This window comes from Tachyglossus aculeatus, chromosome 1, assembly GCF_015852505.1.
Source record: "Tachyglossus aculeatus isolate mTacAcu1 chromosome 1, mTacAcu1.pri, whole genome shotgun sequence".
Lineage (NCBI taxonomy): Eukaryota > Metazoa > Chordata > Mammalia > Monotremata > Tachyglossidae > Tachyglossus > Tachyglossus aculeatus.
In genome coordinates, this window is record NC_052066.1 from 65,754,841 (window position 1) to 65,771,854 (window position 17,014).

Here is a 17,014-nt window from a genome sequence, read left to right on the forward strand (position 1 = left end):
TATTAAGCACTTACTATATGCAGGGCACTGTACTAAGCACTTGGGAGGCTCCAATAGAATTAGATACTACTTTTCCCTGCCCATAATGAGCTTACGGTATACAGGGGGAGACAGGCATTACTCTGAATAAATAAGTACTTTGTAATGTTTAATTTAACGATACGCACTTAAGTGTTGTAGGGTTGAGGTGGGGCGAATATCAAACGTCCAAAGGTCACAGATCCACATGCATGGACGACGCGGGAGGGAAAACGAGCCAGGGGAAAGACGGCTTAATCGGGGAGGCCTCTTGGAGGAGATGTGATCTTAATAATGGTTAATTAATAAGCATTTTAATAAGGTGGGGAGAGTCTGGTGTATTTAGACAGGGAGGGAGTCCCAGGCTGGGGGGCGGATGTGCGAAAGGGGTCAAGATAGACGATATTGGGGCCCACTGTGTAAGCCGGCACCAGACATTAGAGAATCATCAGCGTGGCTCAGTGGAAGAAGCCCGGGCTTTGGAGTCAGAGGTCATGGGTTCAAATCCTACTCCGCCCCCTGTCAGCTGGGTGACTTTGGGCAAGTCACTTCACTTCTTGCCAACTTGTACTTCCCAAGCGCTGAGTACAGTGCTCTGCCCACAGGAAGCGCTCAATAAATACGATTGATTGAATAAATACGATTGTGCAGAGACGCGGAGACCCCAGAGACATTCATTCATTCAATCCTTAGGGACCGTCCCTATGTGTTGCCAACTCGGGCTTCCCAAGCGCTTACTACAGTGCTCACTGTTGGGTAGGGACCGTCTCTATATGTTGCCAACTTGTACTTCCCAAGCGCTTAGTACAGTGCTCTGCACACAGTAAGCGCTCGATAAATACGATTGATTGATTGATAAATACGATTGATATTGATTGTGCAGAGACATTCATTCATTCAATCCTTAGGGACCGTCCCTATGTATTGCCAACTCGGGCTTCCCAAGCGCTTACTACAGTGCTCACTGTTGGGTAGGGACTGTCTCTATATGTTGCCAACTTGTACTTCCCAAGCGCTTAGTACAGTGCTCTGCACACAGTAAGCGCTCAATAAATACGATTGATTGATTGATTGATTGATAAATACGATTGATATTGATTGTGCAGAGACATTCATTCATTCAATCCTTAGGGACCGTCCCTATGTGTTGCCAATTCGGGCTTCCCAAGCGCTTAGTACAGTGCTGTGCACACAGTAAGCGCTCAATAAATACAATTGATTGTGCAGAGACACGGAGACCCCAGAGACATTCATTCATTCATTCAATCCTTAGGGACCATCCCTATGTGTTGCCAACTTGGGCTTCTCAAGTGCTTACTACAGTGCTCACTGTTGGGTAGGGACTGTCTCTATATTATTATTACTATTATATTATATATTATTATTATTATATTATTTATTTATTTTTCTTGTACATATCTATTCTATTTATTTTATTTTGTTAATATGTTTGGTTTTGTTCTCTGTCTCCCCCTTCTAGACTGTGAGCCCACTGTTGGGTAGGGACTGTCTCCATATGTTGCCAACTTGTACTTCCCAAGCGCTTAGCACAGTACTCTGCCCACAGTTAGCGCTCAATAAATACGACATTGATTGACTGTCTCTATATGTTGCCAACTTGTACTTCCCAAGCGCTTAGTACAGTGCTCTGCACACAGTAAGCGCTCAATAAATACGATTGATTGATTGATTGATTCTCTGGCCTCAGTGACCTCATCTGGAAAATGGGGATGAAGACTGTGAGCCCCCCGTGGGACAACCTGATCACCTTGTAACCTCCCCAGCGCTTAGAACAGTGCTTTGCACATAGTAAGCGCTTCATAAATGCCATTATTAAATTAATTAGGCGAGTGTGCGTTGGGCTGGAGTAAGAGATCAGTGAGGTGAGGTAGGAGGGGGCGAGCTATGTATCAGGCACTGTACTAAGCGTTGGGGTAGATATAAGATAGTCGGGTTGGACACTAAACTGTATCCCGTAAGCTCGCTGTGGGTAGAGGACGTGTCTGTTTATTGTTGTATTGTACTGTCCCAAGCGTTTAGTACAGTGCACACAGTAAGCACTCAATAAATAATATTGAATCAATTAAATGAGTAACACGGTCCATGTTCTCCCGGGTGGGAAGGGAACAGTTTTGCGGGGTGAGGACTAAGGCGGCAGGCCAGGAGGTTGTGTTTGGACGGTGGTAATAATAATAATAATGACAGTATTTGTTAAGCGCTTATTATGTGCAAAGCACTGTTCTAAGCACTGGGGAGGTTACAAGGTCATCATCATCATCAATCGTATTTATTGAGCTCTTACTATGTGCAGAGCACTGTACTAAGCGCTTGGGTAGTACAAATTGGCAATATACAGAGACAGTCCCTACCCAACAGTGGGCTTACAGTCTAAAAGGGGGAGACAGAGAACAAAACCAAACATACTAACAAAATAAAATAAATAGAATAGATACGTACAAGTAATATAAATAAATAAATAAATAAAGTAATAAATATGTACAAATATATATACATATATACAGGTGCTGTGGGGAAGGGAAGGAGGTAAGATGGGGGGGATGGAGAGGGAGACGAGGGGGAGAGGAAGGAAGGGCCTCAGTCTGGGAAGGCCTCCTGGAGGAGGTGAGCTCTCAGTAGGGCCTTCTGACTCCCATGCCCTTGCTCCGTCCACTAGACCCCGCGGCTTCTCTTATTTATTCCCTTATTTATTTTCAGACCCAGCCGAAAGATGTGACAGCATCACCAGGCTGAGCATATACAGTGCCTTCGTTGGCACGGGCCTAAAAGTGAAACAACTGCTCTACACGAGGCAAAACCCAGACTGCGCGGAAATGCTCGACTCCAAGGCGTCCCGCTATCTGAACGTAACCCGGAAAACCACCTTCATCATCCACGGCTACAGGCCCACGGGTTCCCCGCCGGTCTGGTTAACGGAACTGGTGCGGCTGCTGCTGGCTGCGGAGGACATGAACATCGTCGTCGTCGACTGGAATCGCGGGGCCACGACGTTCCTGTATCACCTGGCCTTTGGGAAGACCAAAAAAGTGGCGGAAATCTTGAAGGAACGAATTGACCGGATGTTGGTAAGGAAAAATGACCGCGTGGATACCGGGGTAGTTCCCCGACCTGTGTTGACCGGTAGCAAACTTCCCATTGGGCCTGTGGGAATTGTAGCGTGGGCAGAATTGTCGAGGATTTAGAGGATTGACAGTTAGAAGGGATCCTTAGTCCTGGAAGTGGGGAAGGAAAATGGATGAGAGGGAGGCTGTGGTGGTGCTTATAATAATAATAATAATAATAATAATAATAATGGCATTTATTAAGGGCTTACTATGCACAAAGCACTGTTCTAGGCACTGGGGAGGTTACAGAGTGATCAGGTTGTCCCACGGGGGGCTCACAGTCCTAATCCCCATTTTACAGATGAGGTAAATTAGGATTAGGATTAGGATTAGGAGGCCTTCCCAGACTGAGCCCCTTCCTTCCTCTCCCCCTCGTCCTCCTCTCCATCCCCCCCATCTTACCTCCCTCCCTTCCCCACAGCACCTGTATATATGTATATATGTTTGTACATATTTATTACTCTATTTATTTATTTATTTTACTTGTACATATCCATTCTATTTATTTTATTTTGTTAGTATGTTTGGTTTTGTTCTATGTCTCCCCCTTTTAGACTGTGAGCCCACTGTTGGGTAGGGACTGTCTCTAGATGTTGCCAACTTGTACTTCCCAAGCGCTTAGTACAGTGCTCTGCACACAGTAAGCGCTCAATAAATACGATTGATGATGATGATGATGAGGTACTGAGGCACAGAGAAGTGAAGTGACTGGCCCAAAGTCACACAGCTGACAAGTGGTGGAGCCGGGGTTTATGATTTCCCTGGCTGACTCCTGTAGATGCTGTTGTAGGTTACTTCCCCGGCCACTTAATACAGTACTCTGCACCCAATAAGCACTCAAGACATAATACTAATAATGATTATGATGGCATTTGTTAAGTTCTTACTATGTGCAAAGCACTGTTCTAAGCGCTGGGGAGGACACAAGGTGATCAGATTGTCCCATGTGGGGCTCACAGTCTTCATCCCCATTTTACGGATGAGGTCACTGAGGCCCAGAGAAGTTAAGTGACTTGCCCAAAGTCACACAGCTGACAACTGGCGGAGCTGTGTGAGCCTGTTGTTGGGTAGGACCGTCTCTATATGTTGCCGACTTATACTTCCCAAGCGCTTAGTACAGTGCTCTGCACACAGTAAACGCTCAGTAAATATGATTGAATGAATGAATGAATTTGAACCCGTGACCTCTGACTCCCAAGCACCTGCTCTTTCCATTGAGCCACTTAATAATAATAATAATGATGGCATTTGTTAAGCACTTACTATGTGCAAAGCACTGTTCTAAAAGCTGGGGAGGATACAAGGTGATAAGATTGTCCCACGGGGGGGCTCACGGTCTTCATCCCCATTTCACAGATGAGGTAACTGAGACACAGAGAAGTTAAGTGACTTGCCCAAAGTCACACACTTGACTGATTGATTGCACCATGGCGTAGGGATAGAGCACGGGCCTGGCAATCAGAAGGTCATGGGTTCTAATCCTGACCCTGCCACTTCTTTGCTGGATGACCTTGGGCAAGTCACTTTACTTCTCTGGGCCTCAGTTCGCTCATCTGTAAAATGGGGATTGAGACTGTGAGCCCCACGTGGGACAGGGACTGGGCCCAACCCCAGTGCTTAGTACGGTGCCCGGCACATAGCAAGTGCTTAACAAATACCATAATTATTATTATTATTATTATTCCTGCTGTGTCTGCCATCACCTTCCCAAGCCTTATATCCCCCCTTTCCCCTTCCCAGTATCAACAGCCACATTCACCCCTCTCTTTTTTTGCAGGATTTGTTAAGCGCTTACTATGTGCCATGCACTCTAGTAAGCGCTGGGATAGATATAAGCTAATCAGGTTGGACACAGTCCACGTCCCACACGGGGCTCACACCCTTAATCCCCATTTTATAGATGAGATAGCTGAGGCCCAGGGAAGTAAAGTGACTTGCCCAAGGTCACACAACAGACAAGTGGCAGGATTAGAACCCAGGTCCTCTGATTCCCAGCCCCATGCTCTAGCCACTCTTCTCGGCATGGCCCTTCCAGTCAAGTGTCTTTCTCTTCCCAACCTTCCTGGAGGAGGAGGAGGAAGCAGATTACATTCTCCTGGCTTTTGACTCATTCCCTACTCCTCCCTCACACTCTGCCCAGCAACGCACGGATCACTGTCCCATTTTTCCACTTCCCTGCCTCTCCCTCCCTCTCACCCCACAGACCCACCTCAGAAGTGGAATAACTTGTATGGGCGTCAACTAGCTCTCAGACGGAAGGCTTTGTCTTTAGCGTCAAAGGAGAAAAGATAGTTGAGATGAGAGGGATTATGGGGTGTGAATGAGGAAAAAGGGAAGTGGAATCATCCAACCTAGAGGAGATTCCCCCAATATCCTCTAATAATGATAGTTGTGGTACTTATTAAGCGCTTACTGGGTGGCGGGCACTGTACTAGTTAGTATGTTTGGTTTCGTTCTCCGTCTCCCCCTTCTAGACTGTGAGCCCACTGTTGAGTAGGGACTGTCTCTATATGTTGCCAGCTTGTACTTCCCAAGCGCTTAGTACAGGGCTCTGCACACAGTAAGCGCTCAATAAATACGATTGATTGATTGATTGATTGTACTAGGCACTGGGATGATGATGATGGCATTTGTTAAGCGCTTACTATGTGCAAAGCACTGTTCTAAGGGCTGGAGGGATACAAAGGTGATCAGGTTGCCCCACGCGGGGCTCACAGTCTTAATCCCCATTATACAGATGAGGGAACTGAGGCTCGGATACAAGCAAATCAAGTTGGACACAGTCCCCGTCCCAAGTGGGGCTCACAGTCTCAATCCTCAATCCCAGAGAAGTAAAGCGACTTGCCCAAGGTCACGCAGCAGACAAGGGGAGGAGCCGGGATTCGAACCCCAGACCTTCTGTCTCCGAGGCCCGGGCTCTATCCACTGTGCCACGATAGTTCATTCATTCATTCAATCGTATTCATTGAGCGCTTACTGTGTGCAGAGCACCGGACTAAGCGCTTGGGAAGTACAAGTTGGCAACATTTAGGGACGGTCCCTACCCAACAGCGGGCTCACAGGCTAGAAGGGGGAGACAGACAACAAAACAAAACGTATTAACAAAATAAAATAAATAGAATAAATATGTACAAGTAGATACAAGAGTACAAGAGTAATAAAGTTCCCTATGTACAAGTCAAATAAATAAATAGAGTAATAAAGTTCCCTACACTGGTAGTGGGCAAGGAATGTGTCTCTGTGTCCCCCCTCTCCTCCCCCTCTCCATCCCCGCCGCCTTACCTCCTTCCCTTCCCCACAGCACCTGTATATATGTTTGTACATATTTATTACTCTATTTATTTTACTTGTACATATCTATTCTATTTATTTTACTTCATTAATATGTTTGGTTTTATTCTCTGTCTCCCCCTTCTAGACTGTGAGCCCACTGTTGGGTAGGGACCGTCTCTATACATTGCCAACTTGTACTTCCCAAGAGCTTAGTACAGTGCTCTGCACACAGTAAGCGCTCAATAAATACGATTGATTGATTGTTGTATTGTCCCTCCCAAGCACTCAGCACAGTGCTCTGCCCTCAGTAAGTGCTCAATGCATTCCATTGCTGATGATACCTGACGTTTGCACTATGCCCTCTTGAAATTACAGGAGGATGGAGCGTCTCTTGATTCCATTTATCTGATTGGAGTAAGTCTTGGTGCCCACATATCTGGATTTGTTGGACAAATGTATAACGGTACACTAGGGAGAATTACAGGTAAGGAATTCGGGAAGAGCCTCCGACTATCTGACTCGACCGATTTTCATGGGCCTTGGTCTTAATTCGTCGTTCCCGGGCAAGCAGGGGCGTTTCATCGTCATCTAGCAACCCCTTCTTCCCTCCCCACATCAGGTCACGAGCCTCTCTGCTTTTGTCTATTTTCCCTCAAACTGCTTCAAGCCAGTGGTATTCGTTCAGCCCCTACTATGTGCCAAGCACTGTACTAAGCGCTGGAGTGGATACAAGCAAATCGGGTTGGACTCCGTCCCTGTCCACACTGTGGACACTGCTCTGCGCACAGTAAGCACTCAATAAATACGATTGATTGATTGATTGTCCCACGGGAGGCTCGCAAGTTTAATCCCCATTTCACAGGTGGGGAAACTGAGGCACCGAGAAGTATAGGGACCTGCCCAAGGTCACGCAGCAGGTGAGTGGCAGGGCTGGGATCAGAACCTATAGCATAGTGGATAGAGCAGGGGGCTGGAAGTCAGAAAGTCATGGGTTCGAATCCCAGCTTCGCCACTTGTCTGCTGTGTGACTTTGGGCAAGTCACTTCACTTCTCCGGGCCTCAGTTACCTCACCTGTAAAATGGGGATCGAGATGGTGAGCCCCACGTTGGACAGGGACTGAGTCCAATTTGATTGTATCCATCCCAGTGTTAGTACAGTGCTTGACACATAGTAAGTGCCTAACAAATACCACAATTATTATCATCAATCAATCAATCAATCAATCGTATTTATTGAGCGCTTACTATGTGCAGAGCACTGTACTAAGCGCTTGAGAAGTACAAATTGGCAACATATAGAGACAGTCCCTACCCAACAGTGGGCTCATCAGGTCCTCTGACTCTCAGGCCTGTGGCCTTTCCATTAGGCCGGGCTGCTTCTCTTATTGTCCAACAGTTCTTGGGGCATCCCTGCCCCACGTCCCACCCCCAAATTGGTTTGAAGGAGCAAAAAGAATGGGAAGAATGCCTTACATCATTGGGAATGACAAAAGAAAAATAAAAAAAAAATAATGGTATTTGTTAAGCACTTACTATGTGCCAAGCACTGTTCCGAGCACTGGGTGGAGGGGGATACAAGGTAATCAGGTTGTCCCACATGGGGCTCAAAGTCTTAATCCCCATTTTACAGATGAGGGAACTGAGGCACAGAGAAGTGAAGTGACTTGCCCAAAATCACACAGCTGACAAGTGGCGGAGCCGGGATTAGAACCCATGACCTCTGACTTCCAAGCCTGTGCTCTTTCCACTGAGTCATGCTGCTTCCCTGTGCCGTGGTAGCTCTTAGTTCCCAATAATAATAATAACGGCATTTATTAAGCGCTTACTATGTGCAAAGCACTGTTCTAAGCGCTGGGGAGGTTACAAGGCAATCAGCTTGTCCCACACGGGGCTCACAGTCTTCATCCCCATTTTACAGATGAGGTAACTGAGGCCCAGAGAAGTGAGGTGACTTGCCCAAAGTCACACGGCTGACAATTGGCGGAGTCGGGATTTGAACCCATGACCTCTGACTCCAAAGCCCAGGTTCTTTCCACTGAGCCATGCTGCTTCTCATCATGGGTTCCCTCTTATGATTGCTACTTTCATTCATTCATTCATTTATTCAATCGTATTTATTGAGCGCTTACTGTGTGCAGAGCACTGTACTAAGCGCTTGGAAAGTACAATTCGGCAACAATTCCAAGGGAGCAACTGGAATGCGATTAGAGGGAAAAGCGAACAGTTATTTAAATTGCCAGCCTGTTAGAACAACAACAACAACTGTGGTATTTCAGCACTTACTATGTGCCAAGCACTGCACTAAGCGCCGGAGACAAGATCGCCAGTTCCCGCCTGGGGCTCACTCTTTAAGGAGGAGGGAGAACAGGTTTTGAATCCCCATTTTGCAGATGAGGGAACTGAGGCCCAGAGAAGTGAAGTGAGTTGCCCTAGGTCGCTCAGCGGACAAGTGAGAAGCAGCGTGGCTCAGTGGAAAGAGCCCGGGCTTTGGAGTCAGAGGTCACGGGTTCAAATCCCGGCTCAGCCAATTATCAGCTGTGTGACTTTAGGCAAGTCACTTCATCATCAATCGTATTTATTGAGCGCTTACTATGTGCAGAGCACTGTACTAAGCGCTTGGGAAGTACAAATTGGCAACCTATAGAGACAGTCCCTACCCAACAGTGGGCTCACTGCTCTGGGCCTCAGTTACCTCATCTGTAAAATGGGGATTAAGACTGTGAGCCCCCCGTGGGACAACCTGATCACCTTGTATCCTCCCCAGCACTTAAAAAAGTGCTTTGCACATAGTAAGCGCTTAACAAATACCAAAATTATTATTATTATTATTATTATTATTATTATTGTTAAGTGGCAGAGCTGGAATTAGAACTCAGGTCCTCTGACTCTCAGGCTTGTGCTCTTTCCACTAGGCCACACTAGGCAGATTATAAAATCTTGCCCTGATTTTGCCAGTAAATGGCTTCATATTCAATAGCTCTACTTGCCCTCATGGTGTTTCACTGTGGTGTACTATAAAGAAACATAATGGGACTTTAATGGCTTTAATGGGACTTTTAGACTGTGAGCCCACTGTTGGGTAGGGACCGTCTCTATATGTTGCCAACTTGGACTTCCCAAGCGCTTAGTCCAGTGCTCTGCACACAGTAAGCGCTCAATAAATACGATTGATTGATTGATTATCCCCAACTATCTATCTCTTTAAGAACTTTCATCCGAGGGGTTGATTATTTCACTTAGATGCTATCCAGACATTTTGTTTCTCCTTCTCCCACCTCTTTGCTCTATCAGCACAGGGAGGGAAGAAATAAAATTCAAATAAATCCTTCTTGACACGCAGTCGCAGCCCCTACTGTGGTGAGTGACCCAAAACTCCAGCATCTGTGTCAGGTTACAAACTGAGGTGATACTTTGGGTATTTGTTAAGAGCTTCATATGTGCCAGGCACTGTATTAAACACTGGTGTAGATACAGGTTCAGCAGGTTGGACTCAATCATCATCATCATCATCATCATCAATCATACTTATTGAGCGCTTACTGTGTGCAGAGCACTGTACTAAGCGTTTGGGAAGTACAAATTGGCAACATATAGAGACAGTTCCTACCCAACAGTGGGCTCACAGTCTAAAAGGGGGAGACAGAGAACAAAACCAAACATACTAACAAAATAAGATAAATAGAATCCGTGTCCCACTTGGCTCACAGTCTCTTAATCCCCATTTTACAGATGAGGTCACTGAGGTACAGAAGAGTAAAGAGTAAAGTAAAGTAGCGTGGCTCAGTGGAAAGAGCCCGGGCTTTGGAGTCAGAGGTCAGGGGTTCAAATCCCAGCTCCACCGATTGTCAGCTGTGTGACTTTGGGCAAGTCACTTCACTTCTCTGTGTCTCAGTTCCCTCATCTGTAAAATGGGGATTAAAACTGTGAGCCTCCACGTGGGACAACCTGATCACCTTGTATCCCCCCCAGAGCTTAGAACAGTGCTTTGCATATAGTAAGCGCTTAACAAATACCATCATCATTATTATAGTATTTACTATTCTTTGTATTTTGTTAATGATGTGCATATAGCTTTAATTCTATTTGTTCTGATGATTTTGGCACCCGTCTACATGTTTTGTTTTGTTCTCTGTCTCCCCCTTTTAGACTGTGAGCCCACTGTTGGGTAGGGACTGTCTCTATATGTTGCCAACTTGTACTTCCCAAGCGCTTAGTCCAGTGCTCTGCACACAGTAAGTGCTCAATAAATACGATTGATTGATTGATTGTTTCCCCCTCAGCGCTTAGAACAGTGCTTTGCATATAGTAAGCGCTTAACAAATACCATCATTATTATTATTATTATTATTATTAATAAAGTATTTACTATTCTTTTTATTTTGTTAATGATGTGTATATAGCTTTAATTCTATTTGTCCTGATGGTTTTGACACCTGTCTACATGTTTTGTTTTGTTCTCTGCCTCCCCCTTCTAGACTGTGAGCCCATTGTTAGGTAGGGGCCGTCTCTATATGTTGCCGACTTGTACTTCCCAAGCGCTTAGTCCAGTGCTCTGCACACAGTAAGCGCTCAACAACTACGATTGAATGAATGAATGAATAAAGTTACTTGCCCAAGGCCACACAGCAGATACAGTCCCTAGACTAAACTCGTTGTGAGCAGGGAATGTGTCCATTATATTGTTATATGGCACTGTCCCGAACCCCTCTCAGGGTCATTAATTCAATTGTGTTTATTGAGCGCTTACTGTGTGCAGAGCATTCATTCATTCAGTCGTATTTATTGAGCGCTTACCGTGTGCAGAGCACTGTACTAAGCGCTTGGGAAGTGCAAGTTGGCAACACATAGAGACTGTCCCTACCCAACAGTGGGCTCACAGTGTAGAAGGGGGGACAGAGAACAAAACAAAACATGTTAACAAAATGAAATAAATAGAAGAAATATGCACAAATAGAGTAATAAATTTGTACAAACATATATACAAGTGCTGTGGGGAGACAAGTGGCAGAAGTGGGATTAGAACCCAGGACCTCTGACTTCCAAGCCCGGGCCCTTAACACTAAAGCCATGCTGTGTCTCAATCATTCATTCAAGCGGCACCTAATAGGTGCTTCACAGATGCCATTATCATTCACTCATTCATTCAATTGTATTTATTGATCACTCCCTGTGTGCAGGGCGCTGTACTAAGCTCTCGGGAAGGACAAGTTGGCAACATAGAGAGGCGGTCCCTCCCCAACAACGGGCTCACACTCATGGTAGAGCTCTCACACCCTGCTGAGAGCTCACCTCCTCCAGGAGGCCTTCCCAGACTGAGCCCCTTCCTTCCTCTCCCCCTCGTCCCCCTCTCCATCCCCCCATCTTACCTCCTTCCCTTCCCCACAGCACCTGTATATATGTATATATGGTTGCACATATTTATTACTCTATTTATTTATTTATTTTACTTGTACATTTCTATCCTATTTATTTTATTTTGTTGGTATGTTTGGTTTTGTTCTCTGTCTCCCCCTTTTAGACTGTGAGCCCACTGTTGGGTAGGGACTGTCTCTATGTGTTGCCAATTTGTACTTCCCAAGCGCTTAGTCCAGTGCTCTGCACATAGTAAGCGCTCAATAAATACGATTGATTGATTGATTGATTGATTGATTGGTAGCCCACCTCCTTGGGGGTCTTGAAGCCCAGGCCGATGTTCTTGTAGTAGCGCGGGAGCGCAGAGCACTGTACTAAGCGCTTTGCTGAAGAGTTTCCAGTCCTCTACCAGTCTCGGCTACGGGAGGGAGAGTCAAGCAGAGGCCTGTCCATTCCATTCTTAAATTGGGCAGAGGCTAGCGAGTGGAAGGCCATCTGCTACAAGTCAAAACCCACCCGTGCTGGGCAGCGTCGTCGTCGGAGAGAGTCGAGGACAGAGACTCGACTGTCTTTTAGACTGTGAGCCCACTGTTGGGTAGGGACTGTCTCTATATGTTGCCGACTTGTACTCCCCAAGCGCTTAGTCCAGTGCTCGGCACACAGTAAGCGCTCAATAAATACGACTGATGATGATGACTAGGCAAAAGGAGGCGGTGGTCAACCGCTTTTGGATTTTGACCAGGAAAACTCAATGGATCCACTAACGGAATGATCGCGGGTGGAAGTGGGGCGTTCCGGGAGAGCCGTGTCCGCGGCATCACTGTGGGTTGGGGACGACTCCACGGCATAAAACAAGACGCTCCCAAGAGCTTCGTACGGTGTTCTGCCCACAGTAAATTCTCAATTAATACGATTGATTGATTGATATGCGATGTCAGCCTGCTGTTGCATAGGGACCGTCTCTGTATGTTGCCAACTTGTACTTCCCAAGCGCTTAGTACAGTGCTCTGCACACAGTAAGCGCTCAATAAATACGATTGAATGAACGAATGAATGGAGCCGTGATTAGAACTCAGATCCTTCCGACTCCTAGTCCTGTTTTCTCTCCACTAGACCACGCTGTTTCAATCAATCAATCAATCAATTGTATTTATTGAGCACTTACTGTGTGCAGAGCACTGGACTAAGCACTTGGGAAGTACAAGTTGGCAACATATAGAGACAGTCCCTACCCAACAGTGGACTCACAGTCTAGAAGAGGGAGACAGAGAACAAAACAAAACATATTAACAAAATAAAATAAATAGTATAGATATGTACAAGTAAAATACATAAATAAATAACATCTTCAACATCTTCATGTATTCGGCAGTACCAATATGTTATATGTTGCCAACTTGTACTATATGTTGCCAACTTGTACTATATGTTGCCAACTTGTACTTCCCAAGCGCTTCGTACAGTGCTCTGCACACAGTAAACGTTCAATAAAAACGATTGATTGATTGATTGATTACCAAAAAGTGGCAGAAATGGACTGACCCAAGAATTAAGGCCTGATTTGCATAACCCAGAGATCATTTTCAGATTTGGTTCTTTTCCTTTCCCATTGGTTAGAATTTGCAACTGTAGACTGTAGACTTAATAATAAAATGATGATGGCATTTATTAAGCGCTTACTATGTGCAAAGCATTGTGTTAAAAGCTGGGGAAGTTACAAGGTGATCAGGTCATCCCACGGGGGGCTCACGGTCTTAATCCCCATTTTACAGATGAGGTAACTGAGGCACAGAGAAGTTAAGTGACTTGCCCGAAATCACACAGCTGACAATTGGCAGAGTCAGGATTTGAACCCCTGATCTCTGACTCCAAAGCCTGTGCTCTTTTCCACTGAGCCACGCTGCTTCTCTAATAATGATGGTATTTGTTAAGCACTTACAATGTGTGAAGCACTGTTCTAAGCGCTGAGGAGGTTACAAGGTGATCAGGTCATCCCACAGGGGGCTCACAGTCTTCATCCCCATTTTACAGATGAGGGAACTGAGGCACAGAGAAGTGAAGTGACTTACCCAAAGCCACACAGCTGACAAGTGGTGGAGCCGGGATTAGAACCCAAGGCCTTTGGCTCCCAAGCCCGGGCACTTTCCATTGAGTCATGCTGCTTCCTTTTGAGCTTATTGTGGGCAGGGAATGTGTCTGTTTAATAATAATTATTATTATTATTTTGGTATTTGTTAAGCACTTACTATGTGCCAAGCACTGTTCTAAGCGCTGGGGGAGATACAAGGTTATCAGGTTGTCCCACAAGGGGCTCACAGTCTTAATCCCCGTTTTCCAGATGAGGGAACTGAGGCACAGAGAAGTGAAGTGACTTGCCCAAAGTCACCCAGCTGATAAGCGGCGGAGCCAGGATTAGAACCCATGACCTCTGACTCCCAAGCCCGCACTCCTTCCACTGAGCCACGCTGCTTCTCTAATTATTGTTTATTGTTATGTTGTCCTCTCCCAAGTGCTTAGTACAGTGCTCTGCAGGTACTAAGCACTCAGTAAATACAACTGATTGAAAGTGAGACTTTTCTGTCCTGGTTTAAGTGCAGAGTTTCAGTCAGGAGGCTTTTCCAGGAAAAAGGTTTGCCCGTGGAACATTATTTTAAAGAGCTATGTTTACTCACGGACTTCCGGAGTAATGTTCCCTACCCCAGCTGAGGATGGAGATTCCCCTCGTCTCCTTCTTCCTCTGGGGAATTAAAAGGAGAGAGAAAAGTGAAGGGGAGCTGGAAGAAATTCAGGGCCGAGGAAAATTTGTGAGGACAAAAAGGAGTGCCACAAGAAAGTGAGAGCAGTTAATGATGAAGAAGTTGGTATTGAGGGGGAATTAGTCTATCTGGAGAATCTATCTTTGTCCCCCCACTAGAAGAGAAGCAGCGTGGATCAGTGGAAAGAGCCCGGGCTTTGGAGTCAGAGGTCATGGGTTCAAATCCCGGCTCTGCCAATTGTCAGCTGTGTGACTTTGCTCAAGTCACCTCACTTCTCTGTGCCTCAGTTCCCTCATCTGTAAAATGGGGGTTAAGACTGTGAGCCCCCTGTGGGACAACCTGATCACCTTGTAACCTCCCCAGTGCTTAGAACAGTGCTATGCACATAGTAAGCACTTAATAAATGCCATTATTATTATTATTATTATTATTATTATTATTATTATTATAAGAGCTGTCTGGCCTAGTGGAAATTCAAAGCAGCATGGCCTAGTGGCAAAAACACGGGCTTGGGAATCAGAGGCCGTGGGTTCTAATCCCGGCTTCGACAATTGTCGGCTGTGTGACCTTGGGCAAGTCATTTAACTTCTCTATGCCTCAGTTACCTCGTCTGTACAATGGGGATTGAGATTGTGAGCCCCATGTAGGACAACCTGATTTCCTTGTATTTACCTCAGTGCTTAAAACAGTGAAGAAGAAGAAGAAGAAGAAGCTAGAGAAGCAGCACGTCTTAGTGGAGAGAGCCCGGGTTTTGGAGTCAGAGGTCATGGGTTCAAATCCCAGCTCTGCCAATTGTCAGCTGTGTGGCTTTGGGCAAGTCACTCAACTTCTCTGTGCCTCAGTTACCTCATCTGTAAAATGGGGATTAAGACTGTGAGCCCCCTGTGGGACAACCTGATCACCTTGTAACCTCCCCAGTGCTTAAAACAGTGCTTTGCACATAGTAAGCGCTTAATAAAATGCCATTATTATTATTATTTTTATTATTGTTATTATTAACAGTGCTTGGCACATAGTAAGCGCTTAACAAATACCATAATTATTGTTATTATTAATAGAAGACCAGGGTTCTAATCCCAGATCTGCTGCTTACTTTTTTAAAAAAAAATATGTGGTAGAGAAGCAACATTGCACAGTGGATAGAGCGTGGGCCTGAGAGTGAGAAGATCATAGGTTCTAATCCCGGCTCTGCCAGTTGCCTGCTGTGTGACCTTGGGCAAGTCACTTCACTTCTCTGTGCCTCAGTTCCCTCATCTGTAAAATGGGGATTAAGACTGTGAGCCCCCCGTGGGACAACCTGATCACCTTGTAACCTCCCCAGCGCTTAGAACGGTGCTTTGCACATAGTAAGCACTTAATAAATGCCATCATCATCATCGTTATTATTATTATTATTATTATTATTATTATTATCTGTAAAATGGGGATTGAGACTTTGAGCCCCACATGAGACAGGGACTGTGTCCAACCCGATTTGCTGGTATCCACCCCAGTACTTAGTACAGTGCTTGGTACATAGTAAGTGCTTAACCAATACCATTATTATTATTAGTTTTAAAAGATCACTTGCTAAGTGCCTACGTTGTGCTAGGCAATGTACTGAGGGCTGGGATAGATATAAAATAATCAGGTTGAATATAGTCCCCTGTCCAACCTGGGGTTTGTAGTATGAGTTGGAGAGAGAAGGATTTAATCCCCATTTTATAGATGAGGTAACTGAGGCACGGGGAAGTCAATCAATCAATCAATCAACCAATCGTATTTATTGAGCGCTTACTGTGTGCAAAGCACTGTACTAAGCGCTTGGGAAGTACAAGTTGGAAACATATAGAGACAGTCCCTACCCAACAGTGGGCTCACAGTCTAAAAGGGGGAGACAGAGAACAAAACCAAACATACTAACGAAATAAAATAAATAGAATAGATATGTTCAAGTAAAATAAATAAACAGAGTAATAAATATGTACAAACATATATATATATATGCAGGTGCTGTGGGGAAGGGAAGGAGGTAAGATGGGGGGGCAAGTCAAGTGGCTTGCCCAAGGTCACACTGCAGACGAGTGGCAGAATCTCACTGAACTTCTCTGGGCCTTAGTTTCCTTTTCTCTAAAATGCAGATTTAAGGCCCGTTCCCCTGTGATCCCTCCAAGTTAGACTGAGAGCTGAATCTGGGACAGAGTGTTCGACCTAATTAACTTGTACCTGTCCCAGTGCTTAGAAGAGTGTTTGACGCATAGTAAGTGCTTTAACAAATACCATGATAATAATAATAGTACTGATAATAACCACCATTCGTAGTGTAACTAGTGAGTATAGCTACTATTCTATTTGTTCTGACGATTTTGACACCTGTCTACGTGTTCTGTTTTGTTGTCTGCCTCCCCCTTCCAGACTGTGAGCCCGTTGTCGGGTAGGGACCATCTCTATATGTTGCCAACTTGTACTTCCCAAGCGCTTAGTACGTGCTCTGCACACAGTAAGCGCTCAATA

The 17,014-nt window shown here is 45.4% G+C and overlaps 1 protein-coding gene across 1 annotated transcript in view; it reads left to right on the top strand.

Annotated features, from left to right (window-relative positions):
* LIPH (lipase H) overlaps positions 1-17,014 on the top strand; it is a 96,234-nt gene that overhangs the window by 18,057 nt on the left and 61,163 nt on the right. Inside the window, exons 8-10 of the mRNA XM_038745063.1 lie at positions 181-300; positions 2,734-3,101; positions 6,789-6,897. Coding sequence (XP_038600991.1) covers positions 181-300; positions 2,734-3,101; positions 6,789-6,897 — 597 coding nt within the window. The remainder of the gene's footprint in view (positions 1-180; positions 301-2,733; positions 3,102-6,788; positions 6,898-17,014) is intronic.